The sequence below is a fragment of the Thunnus thynnus genome, chromosome 1 (assembly GCF_963924715.1).
Source record: "Thunnus thynnus chromosome 1, fThuThy2.1, whole genome shotgun sequence".
Taxonomy (NCBI): Eukaryota; Metazoa; Chordata; class Actinopteri; order Scombriformes; family Scombridae; genus Thunnus; species Thunnus thynnus.
This window is the reverse complement of record NC_089517.1, coordinates 17,137,075-17,154,746: the sequence shown is the minus strand read 5'-3', so window position 1 is coordinate 17,154,746 and position 17,672 is coordinate 17,137,075. Positions and strand designations below refer to the sequence as shown.

Sequence of the window (17,672 nt, the reverse complement as noted above, 5' to 3'; positions counted from 1 at the left end):
AAAAAAGGCTAAATACTCTCCAACAACAACTGCGCATTGCAGCTTTTATCAAACGTTAGTGAAACTGGAAAAAAGAAATGCAAAAAGGGCATTTGTGGAGGATTATTTTCAGTGATGGGTGTGGTGTTTTAGCAAAAATTTACTGCTGCAGGACATTGACTCAAAATAAACCACAGTCTCCATTTTCATGATGATGAAGAAACATGGCACCTAGGGCACCATTGTGGCTTATTTGATGTGTTTTTAATACTTTTTCGACAACAGTGGAGCTCTGTGGCCATGAGAGAAGGATCAATTCCTTGTTGGTTTTGATCTTTTCATGCAGTTTGTTCACAATAATAAAAATCTGGAATAACACTGACCTTATCCTTTAAGTTAGGCCCTGTGAAAAGAAAAGAAATAAACATGTGTACCTGGGTTGTCTGGCTTCCTTTTATAATCCAGACTGTGTTCCAGAGGCTGAGGAACTTTTATTAACTCTGTGGGAGCTTCTGAGTCACCGTTAAATTGGTTTAACAGGTCTTTAAAACGTCATCAGCATGTCCACTATAGCATACCTGCTCAAAGGCACATTGCCTCTATAACACAAACAGGATGTGATTCACACTCAGTTTAGACTCAGTTTGGCGCTTATTGTCTCAGAAGCTTCTCCAGCGCAACAAATCACACAGTCAGGTGAATGCTAACCAGTGCAAATGAGTAGGAGGGCAGTGAGGAGGTGTACTTAGGGAGGAAGAGGGGAGTGTCTGATAGATGTAGTGACATGAGGGACTTGTCCCCTGGGGAGGGGCTGCAAATGAACCAGCAGCCACACCTGAGACTACACGCACACACACACACACACACACACACACACACACACACACACACACACACACACACACACACAAAGAGGAGGTAAGCATATTGGGGTTAGCTTGTGGCTGCCTACCTGATTGATTGAGGCCCTGAAGCTGCTTTACAAAATAATTTGTAGAAAGTGTAATTAACAGTCACACCATATCAAAATATTAATGAGCAAAAATGAGCAGGAGAGATGTAAATACAGATAAACACTAATTTCATCTCAATCTGATGTAACAAGGCGGTTCTGAAAGTGTTTACGTCTTTATTTTTGTGTTTGGAGTAAATGCTGCCTGTGAAAGTGTTGTAGTTTGATGAAAAAAAATTAGTTAGTATTAGTAGTTAAACAGGTAAGCAGATAGGAAATGGAGCTGGACAGCAGCAAAAACAGTCTCATTACTTTGTCTGGATAATTTGTACATTATTTACCACTAGAGAGTTCCTATCACAGAGCACAGAGTGAAGCTAAACTTCTTTACTCAGTTGAATGAAAACTAACATACAGTAATTCCAGGCAGTAGTATTTATGTATATGCATGAAGCAGGATATCAGCTGCTCCACATAGGAAACTAGCCTAACTGTGCAGTACTGGTACATTTAATTAAAGATATTAATTACTTAGCATAGCTAGTAAGTATAAATATTATACTATATGTTTTAATTAGTGTATAATCTCCTGAAAATAAGAATCATCGTGTTTTTGTTTAGAATGAGCCCTTTATATCTACATAGGGAGCAGGTCCTCTTCCATGGAGGCCGCCATGTTGCAGCGCCATGTGTAGAATTTAGTGGCATCTAGTGGTGAGGTTGCAGATTGCAACAAACTGAATACACCTCCCCCTCCCCCTCTCCTTCCAAGCTTGTAGGAGAACTTGAGGTGACCATGACACGCAAAAGGCCCTCTCTAGAGCCAGTGTTTGGTTTGTCCATTCTGGGCTACTGTAAAAACATGGTGGTCCAACATGGTGGCCTCTATGGAAGGACCCGCTCCTTATGTAGATATAAAGGAAAACACAGGGATTCTTATTTTCAGGTGATTATACACTAATTAAAACATACCAGAATATTATATTATATATAATATATATATAATATTAAGTCTGTTCTGCTAGATGCCACTAACTAACACATTTCCTAAACAATGTGCCCAATATGCACTTTAATGCATTTTAATCCCTACATTAAGAACCTTTGTGATCCAGTCATACCCATTTAGATCTATGAGTGTCAATAATAATTAAAAAAGGTCTAACAAAGAATTGAAATTTCATTCTAAACCTCATTTTTACCCACACACGCCACTGTAGTGAAGATAGACTAGTGTAATGACCAGATTTATGATATGTGCTAACATTTCATCAAGTATGACGTCACTGTGGTTCCTATCGTCCTTTTCATTGGAATTGAGTTGCTAGGAAACCAAATTTATGCTACATCCGGTTAGCTGATGACATCAGCAGTCACGGCAAAGGGAAGCAAACTTAAACTTGGGATGACTGTGAGGGTTTTATTGGCAAGTTTGCTCAGAATATGTAAAGTTAATAAAGTTTTCTACCAAAACTTTGTGCACACGTGCGTGAAACGTGTGAACAAACCGCTGGGATTATGATTGTTTCTTCTTTTCTTTTTTTTTTTTTCAATCTGTCATCTTCAGTACTTCGTGTAAGATGACACCCCACTGTTGCAGGCGTGTACAGGAGAGTTTGTTTTAACTCCCTCTGTTACACTGTTGTGCATTTACATGTGAGGAACCGGAGGCGCGTTCAACATCTGGCCGTGACTGTGTGTGAATGAATGAGAGGAAAGTAAAGACGGGAGTAAAGACACTGTGAGTAAAAGAGAAACTTCTGCAGAATCTAGCTGAAGTTACTATTTGTAAGTACCTGTAATTTACATTATGCAGCACTGCATGATACATTTTTACAATAAAAGTTGATATTGTTGCTATATGTGGACGACGACGATGATGATGGAAAAACAACAACACTGAAAGCTATCATGAAATTGTATCTCCGATTGTAATATTGATTATTTCAGTGTTTCTACAACAGTCTTTTCATTATGTATAGTGTTTGAAAGTAGGTCAGTAACCGTAAATACACTTTTTTTTGTTATGAATATTAAACGTTATTATCTTTGTTTATGACAGGAGGGAAAAAGTCATTTAAGAATTCAAACTTAGACATTTAAAATATCCAAAATCTGATCAGCTTGAAGTTGGTCAGTTTATGTATTTTATATTGGGATCTAGCAGTCAATAATGTGTGTTTTGCCTGCTAAATGTTACATCACAACCATAAAAGATGAAAATATATGTTTGTAAGTTTTTAAAGTGAGTATTTCAGTAAGGTGCTCTGTATATCGATATCTTTAGTGTCTGAACTCACTCACTGAATAGCCTGCTTTGAGGTGCTCAGTGTTTATTTGATTTTTACCCTAAAACAGTCAATGGAAGATTAAAAAAAAAAATCTCAGTGCCAAACTTTTATATTATTGTGTTTTACTGAAGCTGGACGGCGACTCTTTACTTTTCAGGGTGCATAAACAGCAGCAGGCAATAGACCTTTCCATTCTGTGTTGATATGAGGTTTATTTAGACTGGGAGCAGCTGAAGCAAAGCCATGGGCTGAGAGCACAGCTATAGCTGAAACCTATATCTCACCTACACCAGTTATATCCATTCATTACCTGTTATTCATTCACTAGTTTTACATTACATCCTTTAAGCTGTTACGATCCTACAACAGACACCTGAGACAGATCAGTGACTCAAAGCTGATGTAGAAAGCTTGAAGTTATTAATCTTGATATTTTCTGAATGGTTTATTCAAACAGTTGACACAGAGAATGGATGCTGAACATACTTTGAAGACAAAAACAGAATACACAAGGGTGAAAAGCCTACAGGTTACAGTAACAGCAGACTTACTGAAATGTGTTTGTGGAACACAGGTTTCTGACCAAAGTCATGATTATTTCAGAGACAAATGTGGTTAGACTCATTTTCTAAAGTAAACATGACAAACTTGTTTGTCACATAAGGAAGCAGGAGTTTTTTAACTAGTTGTGGAGCCAGTTATTTATAGGACACAGGCTTTCATTCTCTGGAGAAATCATTATTAGCCATACAAAAAACCACATACAAATCACATGCAAATCACTCTTTCATCTTACACGCAGTACATGTTCAGGAATTTAAGCCACTGCTTCAGCTCAGATCCCTCATTTTGTGCACATTTTTCAGCTTTCAGCTTCGGCTGGTGTGTAATTGTAACTGTTTCCCCCTAACAGACGGTTAGACTGTGAAGATGATCGCTTTTATTGAGAACACAATTAAAGGCTGTAAAATACCACCAAAGCACATCTTACTTAGAAATATTAAAGGTTGCGCAAACTAAATGAGGTGGAATAGAAACATGGATACATGCACGGGCCTGTGAGTGTGTGTGTGTGTGTGTGTGTGTGGCGTGTTTACAGACATGGACCCTCAGCTCTGCAGGAGTATAAAGGCTGCTAGTGTCTTAGAGCTAGGCCAGTAGGTGACCTTTGCCTTCTCTTCCCAGCAGAGCCATCCTGTAGCAGAGGTGTGAATATTGCACCTGGATGTTTTGTTAGAGACAGAGGCTCTCATGCCCTGCTGGTCAACCTGTAAACCGGCCTCAAACTTGGCAGGCAGACCCCTTCCCATATACTTGGTCTGTCCCAAGTCTGCATGATGTGTTCACAAAAGACCCTTTTCACCACGTTCACTCCTGACCATATGTCCACAACATCCTCACATTTATCCCTGTGTGTCATTCATTTGAGCTTGCATACCTGTACTACATGCACGTACTGTGTGTACAGAATTCACTGCTGTTTGCTCCCATTTGCCCTACTTACTGTGTTACTTTGTCATCAACTTTTTGCTGATGTAAGACAACTTTACGACAAACTGCACTTGAACTTGTAATGATGCTCTGCACCACCAATCTATAGGTACTTTAAGGCAAAAACGCAGGTGGTAAACACTATAAAGAAGCTCAAAAAGCCAGATGTGATGCTGCCTGTCTGGGTCTCAAACATCTGCCCTCCAGGTGTGCTTCCACCTTATTATTCTGCTCAAGATAAAGTCTCTGATGATTGTGTTTTTACTTCACTGAAACTTTAAAGACGGTCATCTAGCACAAACCTGTCTGCTGTATATGAGTAGACCCACTGACCCAGTGCATGTGTTGTTGTCTTAATTCCAGCTGATTGGCAGTGAGTATTACTGGCAGTCAGAGCATGTCTCTGCATGGGGCTGAGCTTTATGATGGAGACTGCTCTGAGAACAGGACAAATGAGCCATGCAGCAGAACCAGGAGACTGGCTCAGGGTTGTAGCTGTACACCTTATTAAACCTCAGCCCGCAGTCAGTCAGTTTAATCTCTTTGATTAATGATTGTGTGTATTTCTCGGTTGTGAGGTCTATGCATGGAAGCCTCTGTGTGTAAAATTAGTTTCAACATGTATTGTTGTTTTTGTATATGTGCAGGACAGTTCTGGTTTCACTCCAAGGAACCCTTTGCACTGTACTCCCAAAACCATTATGTTTTAATTATTTATTGCCTAATTTTTTGCCTAAGGTGATCAGCCCTTTTTTTCCAACCAGTAACTCATTACATTGCATTTCTACAGTACAAAAAGCCTATCCCTCCCAATGTAACTGCGAATTAAAAGACAAATTTGTATTTTTTTTGTTGCTTTATTTCATTTTTGTTTATTTCAATTTCTATTATTTTTCCTTGCTCCCACCTGTATATGTTGACACTATTGGTGGAGAGCACTCCAATATTTACATATAAAGAACATTTGTTGTTTCAATTTTGTATGTTCTATGTCTTAATGTTGTATTTTGCAAAAATGCAGTGAAAAACAAACTTGCATACTGTCGTCATGTCAAATTTATTTATTTTCATATGGCAAGCGTAAACTCAATGTGCTTAAAAACAAGTAAAGATCATACATAACAAATATATTACATTAAGATTACATATATAAAACAATATAAAACAAATTACACAAGCATGGAAAACCTAGATAACCATAGCTGGCATCTCCACTACCTTAAAATCTCCTGGACTTAGAGACAAATGCAAAAATGTCAAAACCAAATCGTGACAAGAGTATGATCTATCTAAAACAAACTAAACAAATATTTCTATTTTTTGTTGCAACAGGGTCCTTCAAAGACAACCGGAGCTGAAGTATGAACACTGAAGTGGAAGTGATGAACATCAGTGTTGAAAGTCCCCTGACAGGGTTGGGGATGAATTGTGTTCTTGGCCAAAAGTACAGACACTCTGGTCCAGGCCTCACCAGTCCTCAGGAGTACAACCAGTGGCTTCCCTACCGCCATGACGCCAGCCTGCTGCCCATGAAAGAAGACCTGGCTTTCTGGCTCAACACCCTCTTGGGTGAGACAGTCGTCCTATAACTCAAAAACTAAAATTGAAAACTGGAATCACTTCTTTACTTTCACAAAACACCCACTATTGTGTTTCGAATTTGTGCCTCAAAATTATCAGAAAGAATGTGAATTCTAAGTTTAAGTGTAACACATGAACTGGGCCTTTTGTTTTAAAAAATAGGTGAAACAGCTGCATTCACATTAAACCCAGAGACACATTAACCTACTTATTATCCCAAATCCTTGAAATACCTCTCCATGAAGGGTCCTGTGCTAGAGGAAGGGGATGTTTCTTCCCACTTTACTGCATTGTGAGGGAAAACATAAAGGCTCTGCACATGCCACAACCTGTTGAAGGGAGTCTTGAAAGTGACAAGACTCCAACATGATGAGTTTCTGACTGTTTCAAGTTTTTACTACCAAAAAAAAAAGTCAAAACAGCTTGTGGGCTGGGGGGTGTGATAGGTTTGGAGAAAAGGGATCAAGTTAGTACCAATTTGGATGTGTTAGGAGCAATTTAATAAACCTGAATAAACCTTTAACTCTCTGGAGTTCAGAGAGTTAAAAAGCAGCTGATAATTGGTTTAAAAATTAATACAGGAAAAGTCCGGGTGAACTGGAGTATTAAAAAAAACCTTTAAACCTCAATCTGTAGTTCCAGTGTTGTGATGATGAGACTTCTGATAATCACAAGCTCTTTTCCATTTTCACCATATTTTTCCTCTTTATTATCTATTACTATATTCAGAGATTTCATTGCCTTATGAGAACCTTTCTTCTTCTTTTTTCTTTTTCTTCAGCGACAAAACCAACCTGATCTACAGGAAAATATTGCAACATCAGGATGAAATTATCTTCAAACTGATCTACTCCTTTGGGAATTTGTCTGCTAAAAGTGCAAACCTTAAGTTATACAGATAACTTGCTGTATATAATTTAGAGTACCTGTGTGTCATTCTCAGGTGAGGACCTCACAGCTGATAGTCTGATGGAGAGGTTGGATAACGGCGTTCTCCTCTGCCAGCTGGCACAGCTGCTCCAGGAGAAGATGATCCACGTCAACAACGGAAAGGTGCTGCGACACAAACACATGCACGCAACTGCAGTAACACACAACCACACACTCATTTCCATTCAACAAAAAAAACAATAAGAACAGTGAACTAATGAATTCAAACACATTTTACCAACATACCAAATTAATCTGCACTTTTATTCTGCTGTGTACTGACTCTTCAAACCTGTAGAAGCCATAATAAGGCAGATGAGTTGAAATTAAGCTGCACACAGGATCTGATGATAATGTAAGTTGCGTCTCAACAGATTTTTGGTTTGGCCCAGTTCTCGAGAATCTGTGAACTGCAGGATAAATGCTTGATAGAAATATGCTCACATAAAATGTAATAAAACCCACAGAACCTGAAGGAGGATTAGATCACAAAACCAGGTCAGGTCTGTGGTCGGCACTGGCAGTAACTTGTATGTTTCATAGAACTGAGCCTCACCCTGTTACCGTAGGTTATGTTTTGACAAGATCCTGATTTGTCCTCTGTACACACAGAGAAATTGGCAAAAGGGACGAGAAGGAGTAAATGTCGTGTATCCACCACTGTATTCATATTCAAACACTGTTTATGACACACAAGTTGACTGTTTTTACCACGTGAACCAGCATTAATCGAAATAAGAGATGTTTCCTCTTCCTTCTGTGTGTCTGTTTGTATGTGTGTTTGTGTGTATGTGTGTGTGTGTGTTGAATATGAGTACAGCCCTTCATAAGAAGAGTGATCCAGTGGCGAGCTGATGCAACTTCTGGATCATTTTTCGCCAGAGACAACACTGCCAACTTTCTCTACTGGTGTCGAAAGATTGGCGTTGATGAGGCTTACCTTTTTGAGTCAGAGGATTTGGGTGAGTTTAGACCGGAGACTGCACTGTTAAGGACTGTTATCTTACGAATAAAGGCCAGAAGTCAATAATGACACGCACATGTGGTTTGTTATTAATTAAATTAAAATCTTAAACATAGAAATCAAATAGCAAGAACTGTATTGTGTCTATTTGTTGTGTGAGAACATTATTTCTCTTATATTTCCTCTATAATCATCCCATTCAACTACTGCAGCACTGTTAGTGACAAATTATCCTCTTCATCTCCTCTTGTTTTTTACTTCTGACCCTCTGGCAAAGTCTAAGTAGATGTGATAAAGCATAATATGAAATCTCACATTGTTGGGCTTATTTCTCAAAAATGATTGATTATGCATCATTTCTTATACATACAAAATAATCTAATATATAAAAATAACAACATTCATTATTAATGCTTGGGGCTGGTAATTAGTGTCAAATATGTGGTGTTTATATGGTTCACTTTACTTCAAAATCAAGTACTGAAACTGGTGATTTGCATGCTGTCATACCTCCAAAACTCTAATAACTCAATAACAATCAGAATTAGGGCTGCAACAAACAGTTATTTTCATTATTGATTAATCTGTGGATTTTTTTCTCAATTAATTATTTTGTCAATAAAATGTCAGAAAACAGTAAAAAAAAAAGGCCTATTATAATTTCTTAAAGCCCAAGATGATGTCTTGTTTTATCTGATCCAAAGACATTCAGTTTATGATCATGTATGACACATAAAAGTATCAAATTATCACATCTGAGAAGCTGCAACCAGCAAATGCTTGGCATTTTTCCTTAAGTAATTACTAAAATGATTATTCGATTCGATTATTAATGATCGTGCTGAGTCAGACTCCTTGTATCATTTCTCATTAATACAGCTTGCAGTTAACATGCTACCTTGGTTCTGTAACATCTGTAATACACTTCTCTATGAACATCTTCTCACTTGGGCATGTCTATGCATGGCAGCAGATGCGTGAGAGTGATAATGTGCAGGTTAATCCTCACCAACAATAAGTCCTCCCCCCCCCCCGCAGGCAGTCTAACCTACTTCACTTGACTAATTGAGTGACGTGGAGAGTAAAGTTGCTGTGCTTTGACAGGCTTCACTTTACTGCCTCAGTGACATGAAGGTACATATGTTTATTCTCTTTTCTCCTGTTTCCTTTTCTTGCTGCAGCCATGATGTAATGATGGATATCAAATACAGGTGAATGAGGATAAAACACCCATTAGTAATAGTGACATCATCTGATTATTACTTTTTATGTTGTCTTTAAGCTACGCTCTCTCTTGCTCAAGTTTGTGTGCCACATATTGTAGTTTTACATACTTTTATGCATGCTTAACCAACCCACATCTTCACAAATGAACTAACCAGGACGTTTCTGGTCCAAACAGAGTGCACAGGGCCCCCTTTTTAATGTATAGATAGTGGACTGGAGGCAGGAGAAGAAGCTTTCATGCCCTCATGCCCTCAGCTGCACATCCAAAGCCCACAGGAATTCCAGCTCCTCTTCAAAGATAGAGATGCACAATAGAGACGGAGTACCTACTGAAATAATCCCTCTCTGTTCAGACTGCAGCTCGTGTTTTCTTTTGACACAGATGGGAGTTTTATCTCCGGAAATATCTTTCCTTTCAGAGAGTGACTTTTTATTTTCTATCCCTCCACCCCTCTCTGTTTGTGCTTTATACATGTGCTGTATGAAGTCCTCCACAAGCAACCTCGGGAGGTGTGCCTTTGCCTGATGGACCTGGGGCGGATTGCAGCCAGGTAACTAGAAAAGATCTGTCCCACCCAAGGCAGGTTCTCAAAAATAAATCAAAGCTGACTCACCTTGAGAAGAAAACTGCTGCACTTTTCTCAGAGGGTTGACATTTTACAATGCAATCATCATGTTAAAGAAAGTGTCTTCCATCTGCTGATTAAGACAAACTACTTAATGGCCAGAGATGCAACATGCTTAAACATTTAGCCCAATACAGAACAGTTAAGCAGCAGTTTTCTACGCCAGTGGTTCAGTGATTGTTTTCTATTACGTAGCCCCACGGCCCCCTACAGATGAACTCAAGTTCCCCTTCACTGACACCACCCATGTTCCAAATGTGTTCATTTGAATACATTTTAAACTTGATGTTGTTTAATGCTGTTAATTGTATAAAAGTTCATATTGTTAAAAAATGTTCATTCAATTGAACTGCCAATGTTGGTTTGGCCAAATTTACATGCCACTAACACCTGAAGAGGCAGCTCGATGATTTGACTATTTATCCATTACTTATTATTTCAACTGTTTATCCATTAATTACTTTTCTAACTATTTCAACTGTTTATTCACAATTTTTAGTTAACTTTGGATTTTACTTTTAGCTAGCAACTGTTTCAAAACTGTTTATTATTTACCATTACCATTATTTTTAGCTAACTATTTCAACCATTTATTCATTACCTTTAGCTTACTATTTCAACCCCTGGTTGGGAATCAATATCGTACTACAATTGCTGATATATTTTTATCATACCCGTCCCTCTCTCAGGTATGGAGTGGAGCCTCCAGGGCTAGTGAAGTTGGAGAGAGAAATAGAAAGGGAGGAGGCAGGGTGCTTATCTCCATCATCCCCCCTACCCCTCTCTTTTTTTGCTCTTCCATCGCTGTGTTCACCATCACAATCATTCCTGCCTCCAGCCCCCTCTCCTCCTCCACCTCCTCCTCCTCCTCCTCCTCCTCCTCCTCCACCAGCACCCCTCACTCCAAGCACAACCTGTCTGTCTGAACCCCTTACTGCCTCCCTCGCCTCTGATCTTCCATCAGCCACAACAAACCCAGTGCCTACATGTTTATCCCCTCCCCAGCCCTCCCTCTCAGCCTCTAACTCCTGCACAACCACAACGTCAACACAAACACCTTTGTTTTCTTCATCCTGCACCACTAACACATCTGCATCAACTCCACTGTCAGCACCTTCCACTCCCAAAGTCTCCTCCACCACATTAACCAACCACACTCCCAAAGCTACACCTCCCACCCCCTCTCAACCTGCAGCTCTGACCCGTCACTCCAGCAAATCCACAAGACGAAAGAGCACAGGCACCAACAGCATTTTGGATGATATTGTACGTACTTTATCTCCAGTGAAATTAATCATAGTTAAGTTTTCCAGTGTTAAAGGTGTATACTGTATGTTTGTACTCCCTCTCTCTGTCTAACCTGTTTCAGGTGAGAAACATTATTGAAAATCCACCTTGCAGCTGTCCCACCAGGTTCCCCGTCGAAAAGCAGCCTAAAGGCTGTTACCGTGTCGGTGATAAAGTTCTGTATATACGGGTGAGTAATGTATGTTCTAGCTTAACTCGTCTCCTATAAATTACATTTATGTAATATGCAACAGCAACATAATAAGGAAACATTGTGTATTAATGTATCTGCCAAGCAAAATATACTGAATGTATTTGCAAATTGTTCACTGACAGCGTATCTAATTTAATTTTCCTACAATTTCCGCTCGTAGCAACTAAAGCATGATTAACTTGTTTATGGTTCTTTTTAGGCACTCAAAGCACTTAGTTAAGGTTAAGGAATGATTGTGGTCTTGGTTCAGTATTAAAGTCTCTTTCACTGTGGACTTGAGGCATGAGACAGGACAAGTTTACTGTATTAACATTCAGCTGAAACCATGAAAATATAGTGCCGTCTACACTGGAAAAATCATCACAGGCGAACATAAATCAGGCAGCAATTATGTTTCCCATAAAAAAGACATTTTGCAAAATAAATTGGTAGTATATGAACATAATTTCTAAGAAGACAGAGTTAGTTCCCACCTCCTCCACCAGTTTCAAAAAGGTAGAAAAATGAGTAAATTAAAGCTACAGTAATTAAAAGTAAAATTAATGTAGAACTAATGTGTGCAATTATAACTGGATACTGGATTATAAACCAGATCTTATGGTTCACCCAATGAGGATGCATCGTATACAGAAGATGCTATAACACATGATATGAAGCCTTCAGGTTTATAATCAACAATTGAGTCAGCAACAAGTACAGTACGTCAGAGCGACTGATTTTCAATCATTTGGGATGGAGACGTTGGAGCCTTTCAGCTTCCCTGAGTCGTGCACCACCCGTATACCTCCGTACAAAGGCTCGAGGAACGGCCTTCTGGGAGGCAGGGTTGCTTGGCAACCAATGGTCAGGATAAGACCGAGTTGACAATGATTTTATTCAGTACACAGACCTTCAGCAAAGAGTTCAGACCTGAAGGAAAAACAAACACGTCTCTTTCAGGTTGATTTTGCAAAGATATGGCCACGGTGCGCAGTTCAAATGGCAGCCCACTCGGGAGTCCATGTCCATCCAGGTGGGGAGGGTTATGCATTTAAGCGGAGGGATTTACTGCAGTGTCTGTCTGTATCCATAAAAAAAATGTAATGGCTTCAATGTATGTTTAGTCCACATACAGTATAATTCTCAGTGTTATTTCATTTATTTCAGTTACAGTGTGTAAGGTTTATTGTATAAATCTATAAAAACATGCTGTAAAACTGAAAATAATATATCTTTCAACACTGTATTATAAGGAAAAGACTCACTTTTGGAGCTGAAATGCTTTCTGTGAAATCATCTTGACACAGATTGAGTGAATATGATCTCACAGTTTGCAACTTCCTACATTAAACACAGAGGTGTATCACAGCTTCGGTGGCTAATTGGTCACTTGTTGAAACCCATTTAATGCTTTGTTAATCTTATTGAAAACCCCATTGACCTAACACTCTCTCAACTGGTAATCAATGCTGTCAGTGTCAGTTTCCTCACAACAGAGTTACAGCTACATTTTGACTGGCTGACAGACAACATAGTTTTCACTCCCCCTTCAAGTCAGAGAACACCTGTTTTTCCGCAGCAGACCTGCCAGTAACACGGGAGCACATTTCTGAACACCACATCAAACAAAACTGAAGCAATAAAGATGCGATAACCAGAGTGAGTTATTGCTTAATGGCAGAGTCCACAGAATACATAATATTAAGCAAATTAAATGTAGAGGAAAAGATTTTATATTTCAATATTTCAAGGATGTATTTTCCTAAAGTATATCTACTGTTGACCCTTTGTGCTCACTTTCTCTGTGCAGCCTTGCAAAGATGATGCCGTAACCGTGTACATCTGTCAGTTTTCAGCCGTAATTACTAGTTTGTAGACACTACTTGCACTGCTCCCTTTCCTTTTCTCCCAGCCGCTGACAACACAAACACCTTGTCTGTGTGAATAGAGCGCTGCAGCCCATCGACCCTGACTCCATCCATTACCTTGAAGCTCACAGCTGCCTGCACGTGTGGAGGGAAACACGCCATAAACCTCAATTACCATATACCATGATAACCCCCGTGCTGCTCCTAGGAGAGTACGCCATTCAATGCGTGCAGACCTTTTTAAAGAGCAGATACTATTGATTACCGAGACAGTCATTAGCGAGGGGTTTAATCAGACAGCTTGTTAATGAGCGGCTGAGCATGACTGCCTCTCCTCACGTGTAAACTTTCTACCCCCCCCTCTCTATTCCCTCTGGAGACTATTCAATCACGGTGGCCCTGAAGTGCTCCGCCATTCTTTGGTGTTAAAATAGAGGAAGGCTTTTCTTTCTTCTCTTTCTTCTTTCTTCTCAATTAGGCTCTCCTTCAGCTTTGTAGCAGGGACACTGTCTGACTGTGTCATTGGGAGGAAAGATATTCAGACACCTCACAATATCAGGCCACAGCTATTCTTTGTTTATCATGTTATCTACATAAAAGATAAGCCTAAAAAATAAAAAGAAGACATCTTGCTTTTGAGCTCCATTTGTAGCTGAGCAAAATCACCAAAATGAGGATGGTGACTTTTTTTTCCACGCATTCAGTTGAGCATTTTGGCAGAAAAACTCTTCATCATCCTCCCAACTCAAGTGTCCTTGAGCAAGACATTGACTCCATAGAAGCTCAAAGGTCTTTGACGTAGGTGACTCTGACCTCTGACCTTACTGGGGAGGTAGCAACAATACTACACAGAAGTGACTGTTACTGACTTTCAATCATTAGTTAATCAGCTGATGTTCTAGAGGGCGGATGTGATTTTAATCATTAGGCTGAAACCTCTGTAAAGTATTAATGAACAAGACGAAGAGTACAGCCATGCTAGCTGCTCTTTGAGGATGTACTTACACAAAGTGGCGCTTTGGGCTAAATGCTTACATCAGCATGTTTAGCAAGTGTTTCTACTATGTTCACCATCTTAGTTTAGCGTTTTAGCATGCTAACATTTGCTAATAACCTCATGGTGGCACTGGAGGAAAACTCAGGGGATCACCAAAGTAATCGGGGTAAATCACATGGGGAACCTGAACGTTGGTGCATAAGGAAAGAGTGGAAATTCATCCAAGAGTTGAGATATTTCAGTCTGGACCAAAGTGGTGGACTAACAAACTGAATTATCATCCCTGCCACACAGCTACTAAAAATCTTGATCCTCATCCTTTAAAATAAATCAAGTCAATTTTATTTATATAGCCCAAAATTAAGAATTTGGCTTAAAGGTCTTTAGAATCTGTACAACATACGGCTTCATCTATCTTTATCCTTATACCTTTAATTCAGTAATGAAAAACTCCACACAAAAAACTTAAACAGGCAAGAAAAAGGTTTTAAAAACAGAACTGTAACGTTCAGAAATTGCATGTTTTTCCACAGACTAATAAAGTGATGTGAGGGGATCAAAGAGAACATGATGTAGCGTATTAAGCGCATGTGCCTACATCAGGTCATATACTATATCCTGTAATGCTGCTGGGTTTGTTTCTTTACTGTATATTTTAGAAAAGCTCACTGTACTTAAAAAAAAAAAAAAAAAATCAAAAGCAGCGGAAATGGCTAAAGCCTGACTCCTACTGGTGGCTGTTTAAATGACTCCTCGTCCCTGGGTACACTCATGCATCTTTCAGTAGGAAAGGAGAGAGGGAATCAATGGAGCTGCCAGGGAGGACACAGGGGAATCCAGACGGTGGTTTATGGGATGCAGACGTAGCACACTTTGTATGGAGACCTGTAGGGGGGGAGGGGCTGGTTGTAGAGACAGAAATAAAGCAGTCTGTCTGAAAAAGGGAGCTTGTGTAGAATATCACAGTCCAGGAAGATGCAAGTCGGTTTTTTTACTAAATGATCAGTATGATATCTGAGTTGGACCCACATGTTTCTACTTTAAAATTGCTCTTATGTTTAAAATAGTGGATGTCAAATCAAATATAAAAACAGAGACCTGAGAACAAGAAACATTAATGGTCAAGCAAACCAACACATATATAAATCTAGATAACACGCAAGTGACAGATTAACAGAATTAAGCAATTTAATTTAAACATTACAGTTAATACTTACAACATTTGTGCCAACTTGTGTAAAAAAGAGAAAAAGGGGACAGTAAATATTGAAAAAAAAAAATCCTGTTGAATTACATGTAGATTATGTCATAACATATTAATTTCCTTGGAAAGCACAGTTAGGATAATGACTGAATTTTTGAGAATGAAGACCCGTCAAAGTTACATTCACTCCACATCTGACAGGAAAATGGTTTATTTAGGATGTCAGACTTGACCTCTGTCAACCTCAACATTTTAATCTGCAGGCTGACAGCTGAGACAGACCACGTCTGGGCTTTCCACCATGGCTGCTTGTGTCGCCTGCCCTGTGTGTGTGTGTGTGTGTGTGTGTGTGTGTGTGTGTCTGTGTGTGTCTGTGCGTGCATGTGCCATTGATTTTTCATCTCATACCTGTGACACACATCTCCCTACATAAGAGGAGCAGATCTGCTTGTTTTATCACATTCTTAATGGCTCCTTAATGAAGGGTTTATTGGCGATAAGGCAAGAGGGGGGTGGGCCAGTGCTGACAGGACAATGAATGGCTTTGCAAGGCCTCCTGGGAATGTTAATGTCTACTGGGAGTTGCGGTTCTGCACTGAACTCATCTCAATCTCTCCTTTCATTTTTTTTTTTTTTCTGGCTTTATATTGTGGCAGTAGTTGCCATGGCAGCAGTTGGTTTTCAGCTGTAAGGACGGCTGTCTGTGAAGGATGTGTTGATTCAGATACAACTGACCTCTACTTTACTGTTGTCAGATAGACTGGATATACAGTTGTTATTTAATTTAAAATAGTGCTTATTAGGTGGTTTGTGTGTGGATGCGTGTGGGTGTGCCTTTGTGCGTCACTACGTGTGTGTGCGCACGCATGCTCATGTGTGGATTAGTCCTCGGTGTGTGCTCAGCTGGTGCCACGAGGTGTTGTTTCATTTGGTTTAATGAGATTTTGACAAAGCTATCCGAGAGATCATTTGCCTTTCATAGCCAGAGCTACACATGCAGGAGAAGCTTGTACATATTAGATTGGTGTGTGTGTGTGTGTGTGTGTGTGTGTGTATGGAAGGGGAGGGGGGTTGCTCTCCTCAGCACTGCTTTTCATATAATTGAGAATTCATAAACATCCTGGCAATAAGTCAGCCAGAAAATGTATGCACACTTTATTTTCCAGCATTCCCTACTCGACTTTTTCATGTCACCTTGTGCAGATGCTGAATGAGCGTCACGTGATGGTTCGCGTAGGTGGAGGCTGGGAGACCTTCATAAGTTACCTGCAGAAACATGACCCCTGCAGAGGACCAGTTGGCAGGTCTGAGGTCAGGGTCTGTCGAGACAAAGCGAAGCCGCCCAGTTTGAACATCTCACCTGACAGCTACATGGTGGTCGGCGCCCATTACCGTGGCAAGAAGTAGACTCACTTTTGTTTCTGGCTCTGGGCAGCAGCAGTGAACACTCACTCAATTAAACTAAACTATACAAGGTCACTGATTTAACATGTACTTCAAATCCATTTTATCTCAAGTTTAAGAGCAAATCAGATTTTTTTTTATTTAAAAGCTGAGATATCACTCTGGATATTACCTGCCTGCTGCCTGAACGAATCATACAACAACCTGTCAGTGAAGCTATAGATTACAGTTTTGTGTAGTACACAATCATGTCTTTTGAGTTAAATTATACTATTTCATTTGTCCTCTTATAGTAGTGTTAGTAAAGATAGGTCTATGTGTTCATGTATCACAGTAGTTTGAATTTGCATGTTTGAGCTTTTGTATTTTGAATGATCAAGTCTTATAGTGGCAAACTGAGTAGTGCTGTTTTAAAGATTTTACATGTATGCAGTAATGTTTCTTTATTTTACTGGATAAAATCTGTTTGGATTTCTGTTTAAAATAAAGTTTATTGTTTCAACAAACTGTTTGAGAGCAAATCTATCTTAAATTACAGCGTCTAATATTTTGTTTACATCATAATTTGTCATTTATATTTTATTCTGTAATACATGATAGATGCAAAAACCACTTGTATTTCCTGTTCCTTATTCACTTGTACATTATAGGCTTGTAGCAGTACGTTTATCACCTCAG

General features: G+C 39.4%; 1 protein-coding gene across 2 annotated transcripts; it reads left to right on the top strand.

Annotated features, from left to right (window-relative positions):
• The first annotated feature begins 1,781 nt into the window (after positions 1–1,781).
• Positions 1,782–17,500, top strand: gas2b (growth arrest-specific 2b). 2 transcript variants are annotated; one of them, XM_067587452.1, is made up of 9 exons: positions 1,782–1,877; positions 2,499–2,672; positions 6,046–6,282; positions 7,238–7,347; positions 8,045–8,186; positions 9,903–9,966; positions 10,731–11,307; positions 11,411–11,518; positions 16,794–17,500. In XM_067587452.1, exons 3-9 carry the CDS (start codon positions 6,075–6,077, stop codon positions 16,995–16,997), a joined length of 1,413 nt encoding a protein of 470 aa, XP_067443553.1. In that variant the 5' UTR covers positions 1,782–1,877; positions 2,499–2,672; positions 6,046–6,074; the 3' UTR covers positions 16,998–17,500. The 2 variants fall into 2 exon arrangements, with proteins under 2 accessions (XP_067443553.1, XP_067443561.1); XM_067587460.1 differs by having other exon boundaries at positions 2,499–2,719.
• The last annotated feature ends 172 nt before the right edge of the window (positions 17,501–17,672 follow it).

Coding starts and splice junctions, on each gene's coding strand:
- gas2b (XM_067587452.1), top strand. CDS start 6,075: ATGAACACTGAAGTGGAAGTGATGAACATCAGTGTTGAAAGTCCCCTG. Junction 8,187..9,902: donor TTTTGAGTCAGAGGATTTGG/GTGAGTTTAGAC, acceptor TGCTGTATGAAG/TCCTCCACAAGCAACCTCGG. Junction 11,519..16,793: donor ATAAAGTTCTGTATATACGG/GTGAGTAATGTA, acceptor CACCTTGTGCAG/ATGCTGAATGAGCGTCACGT.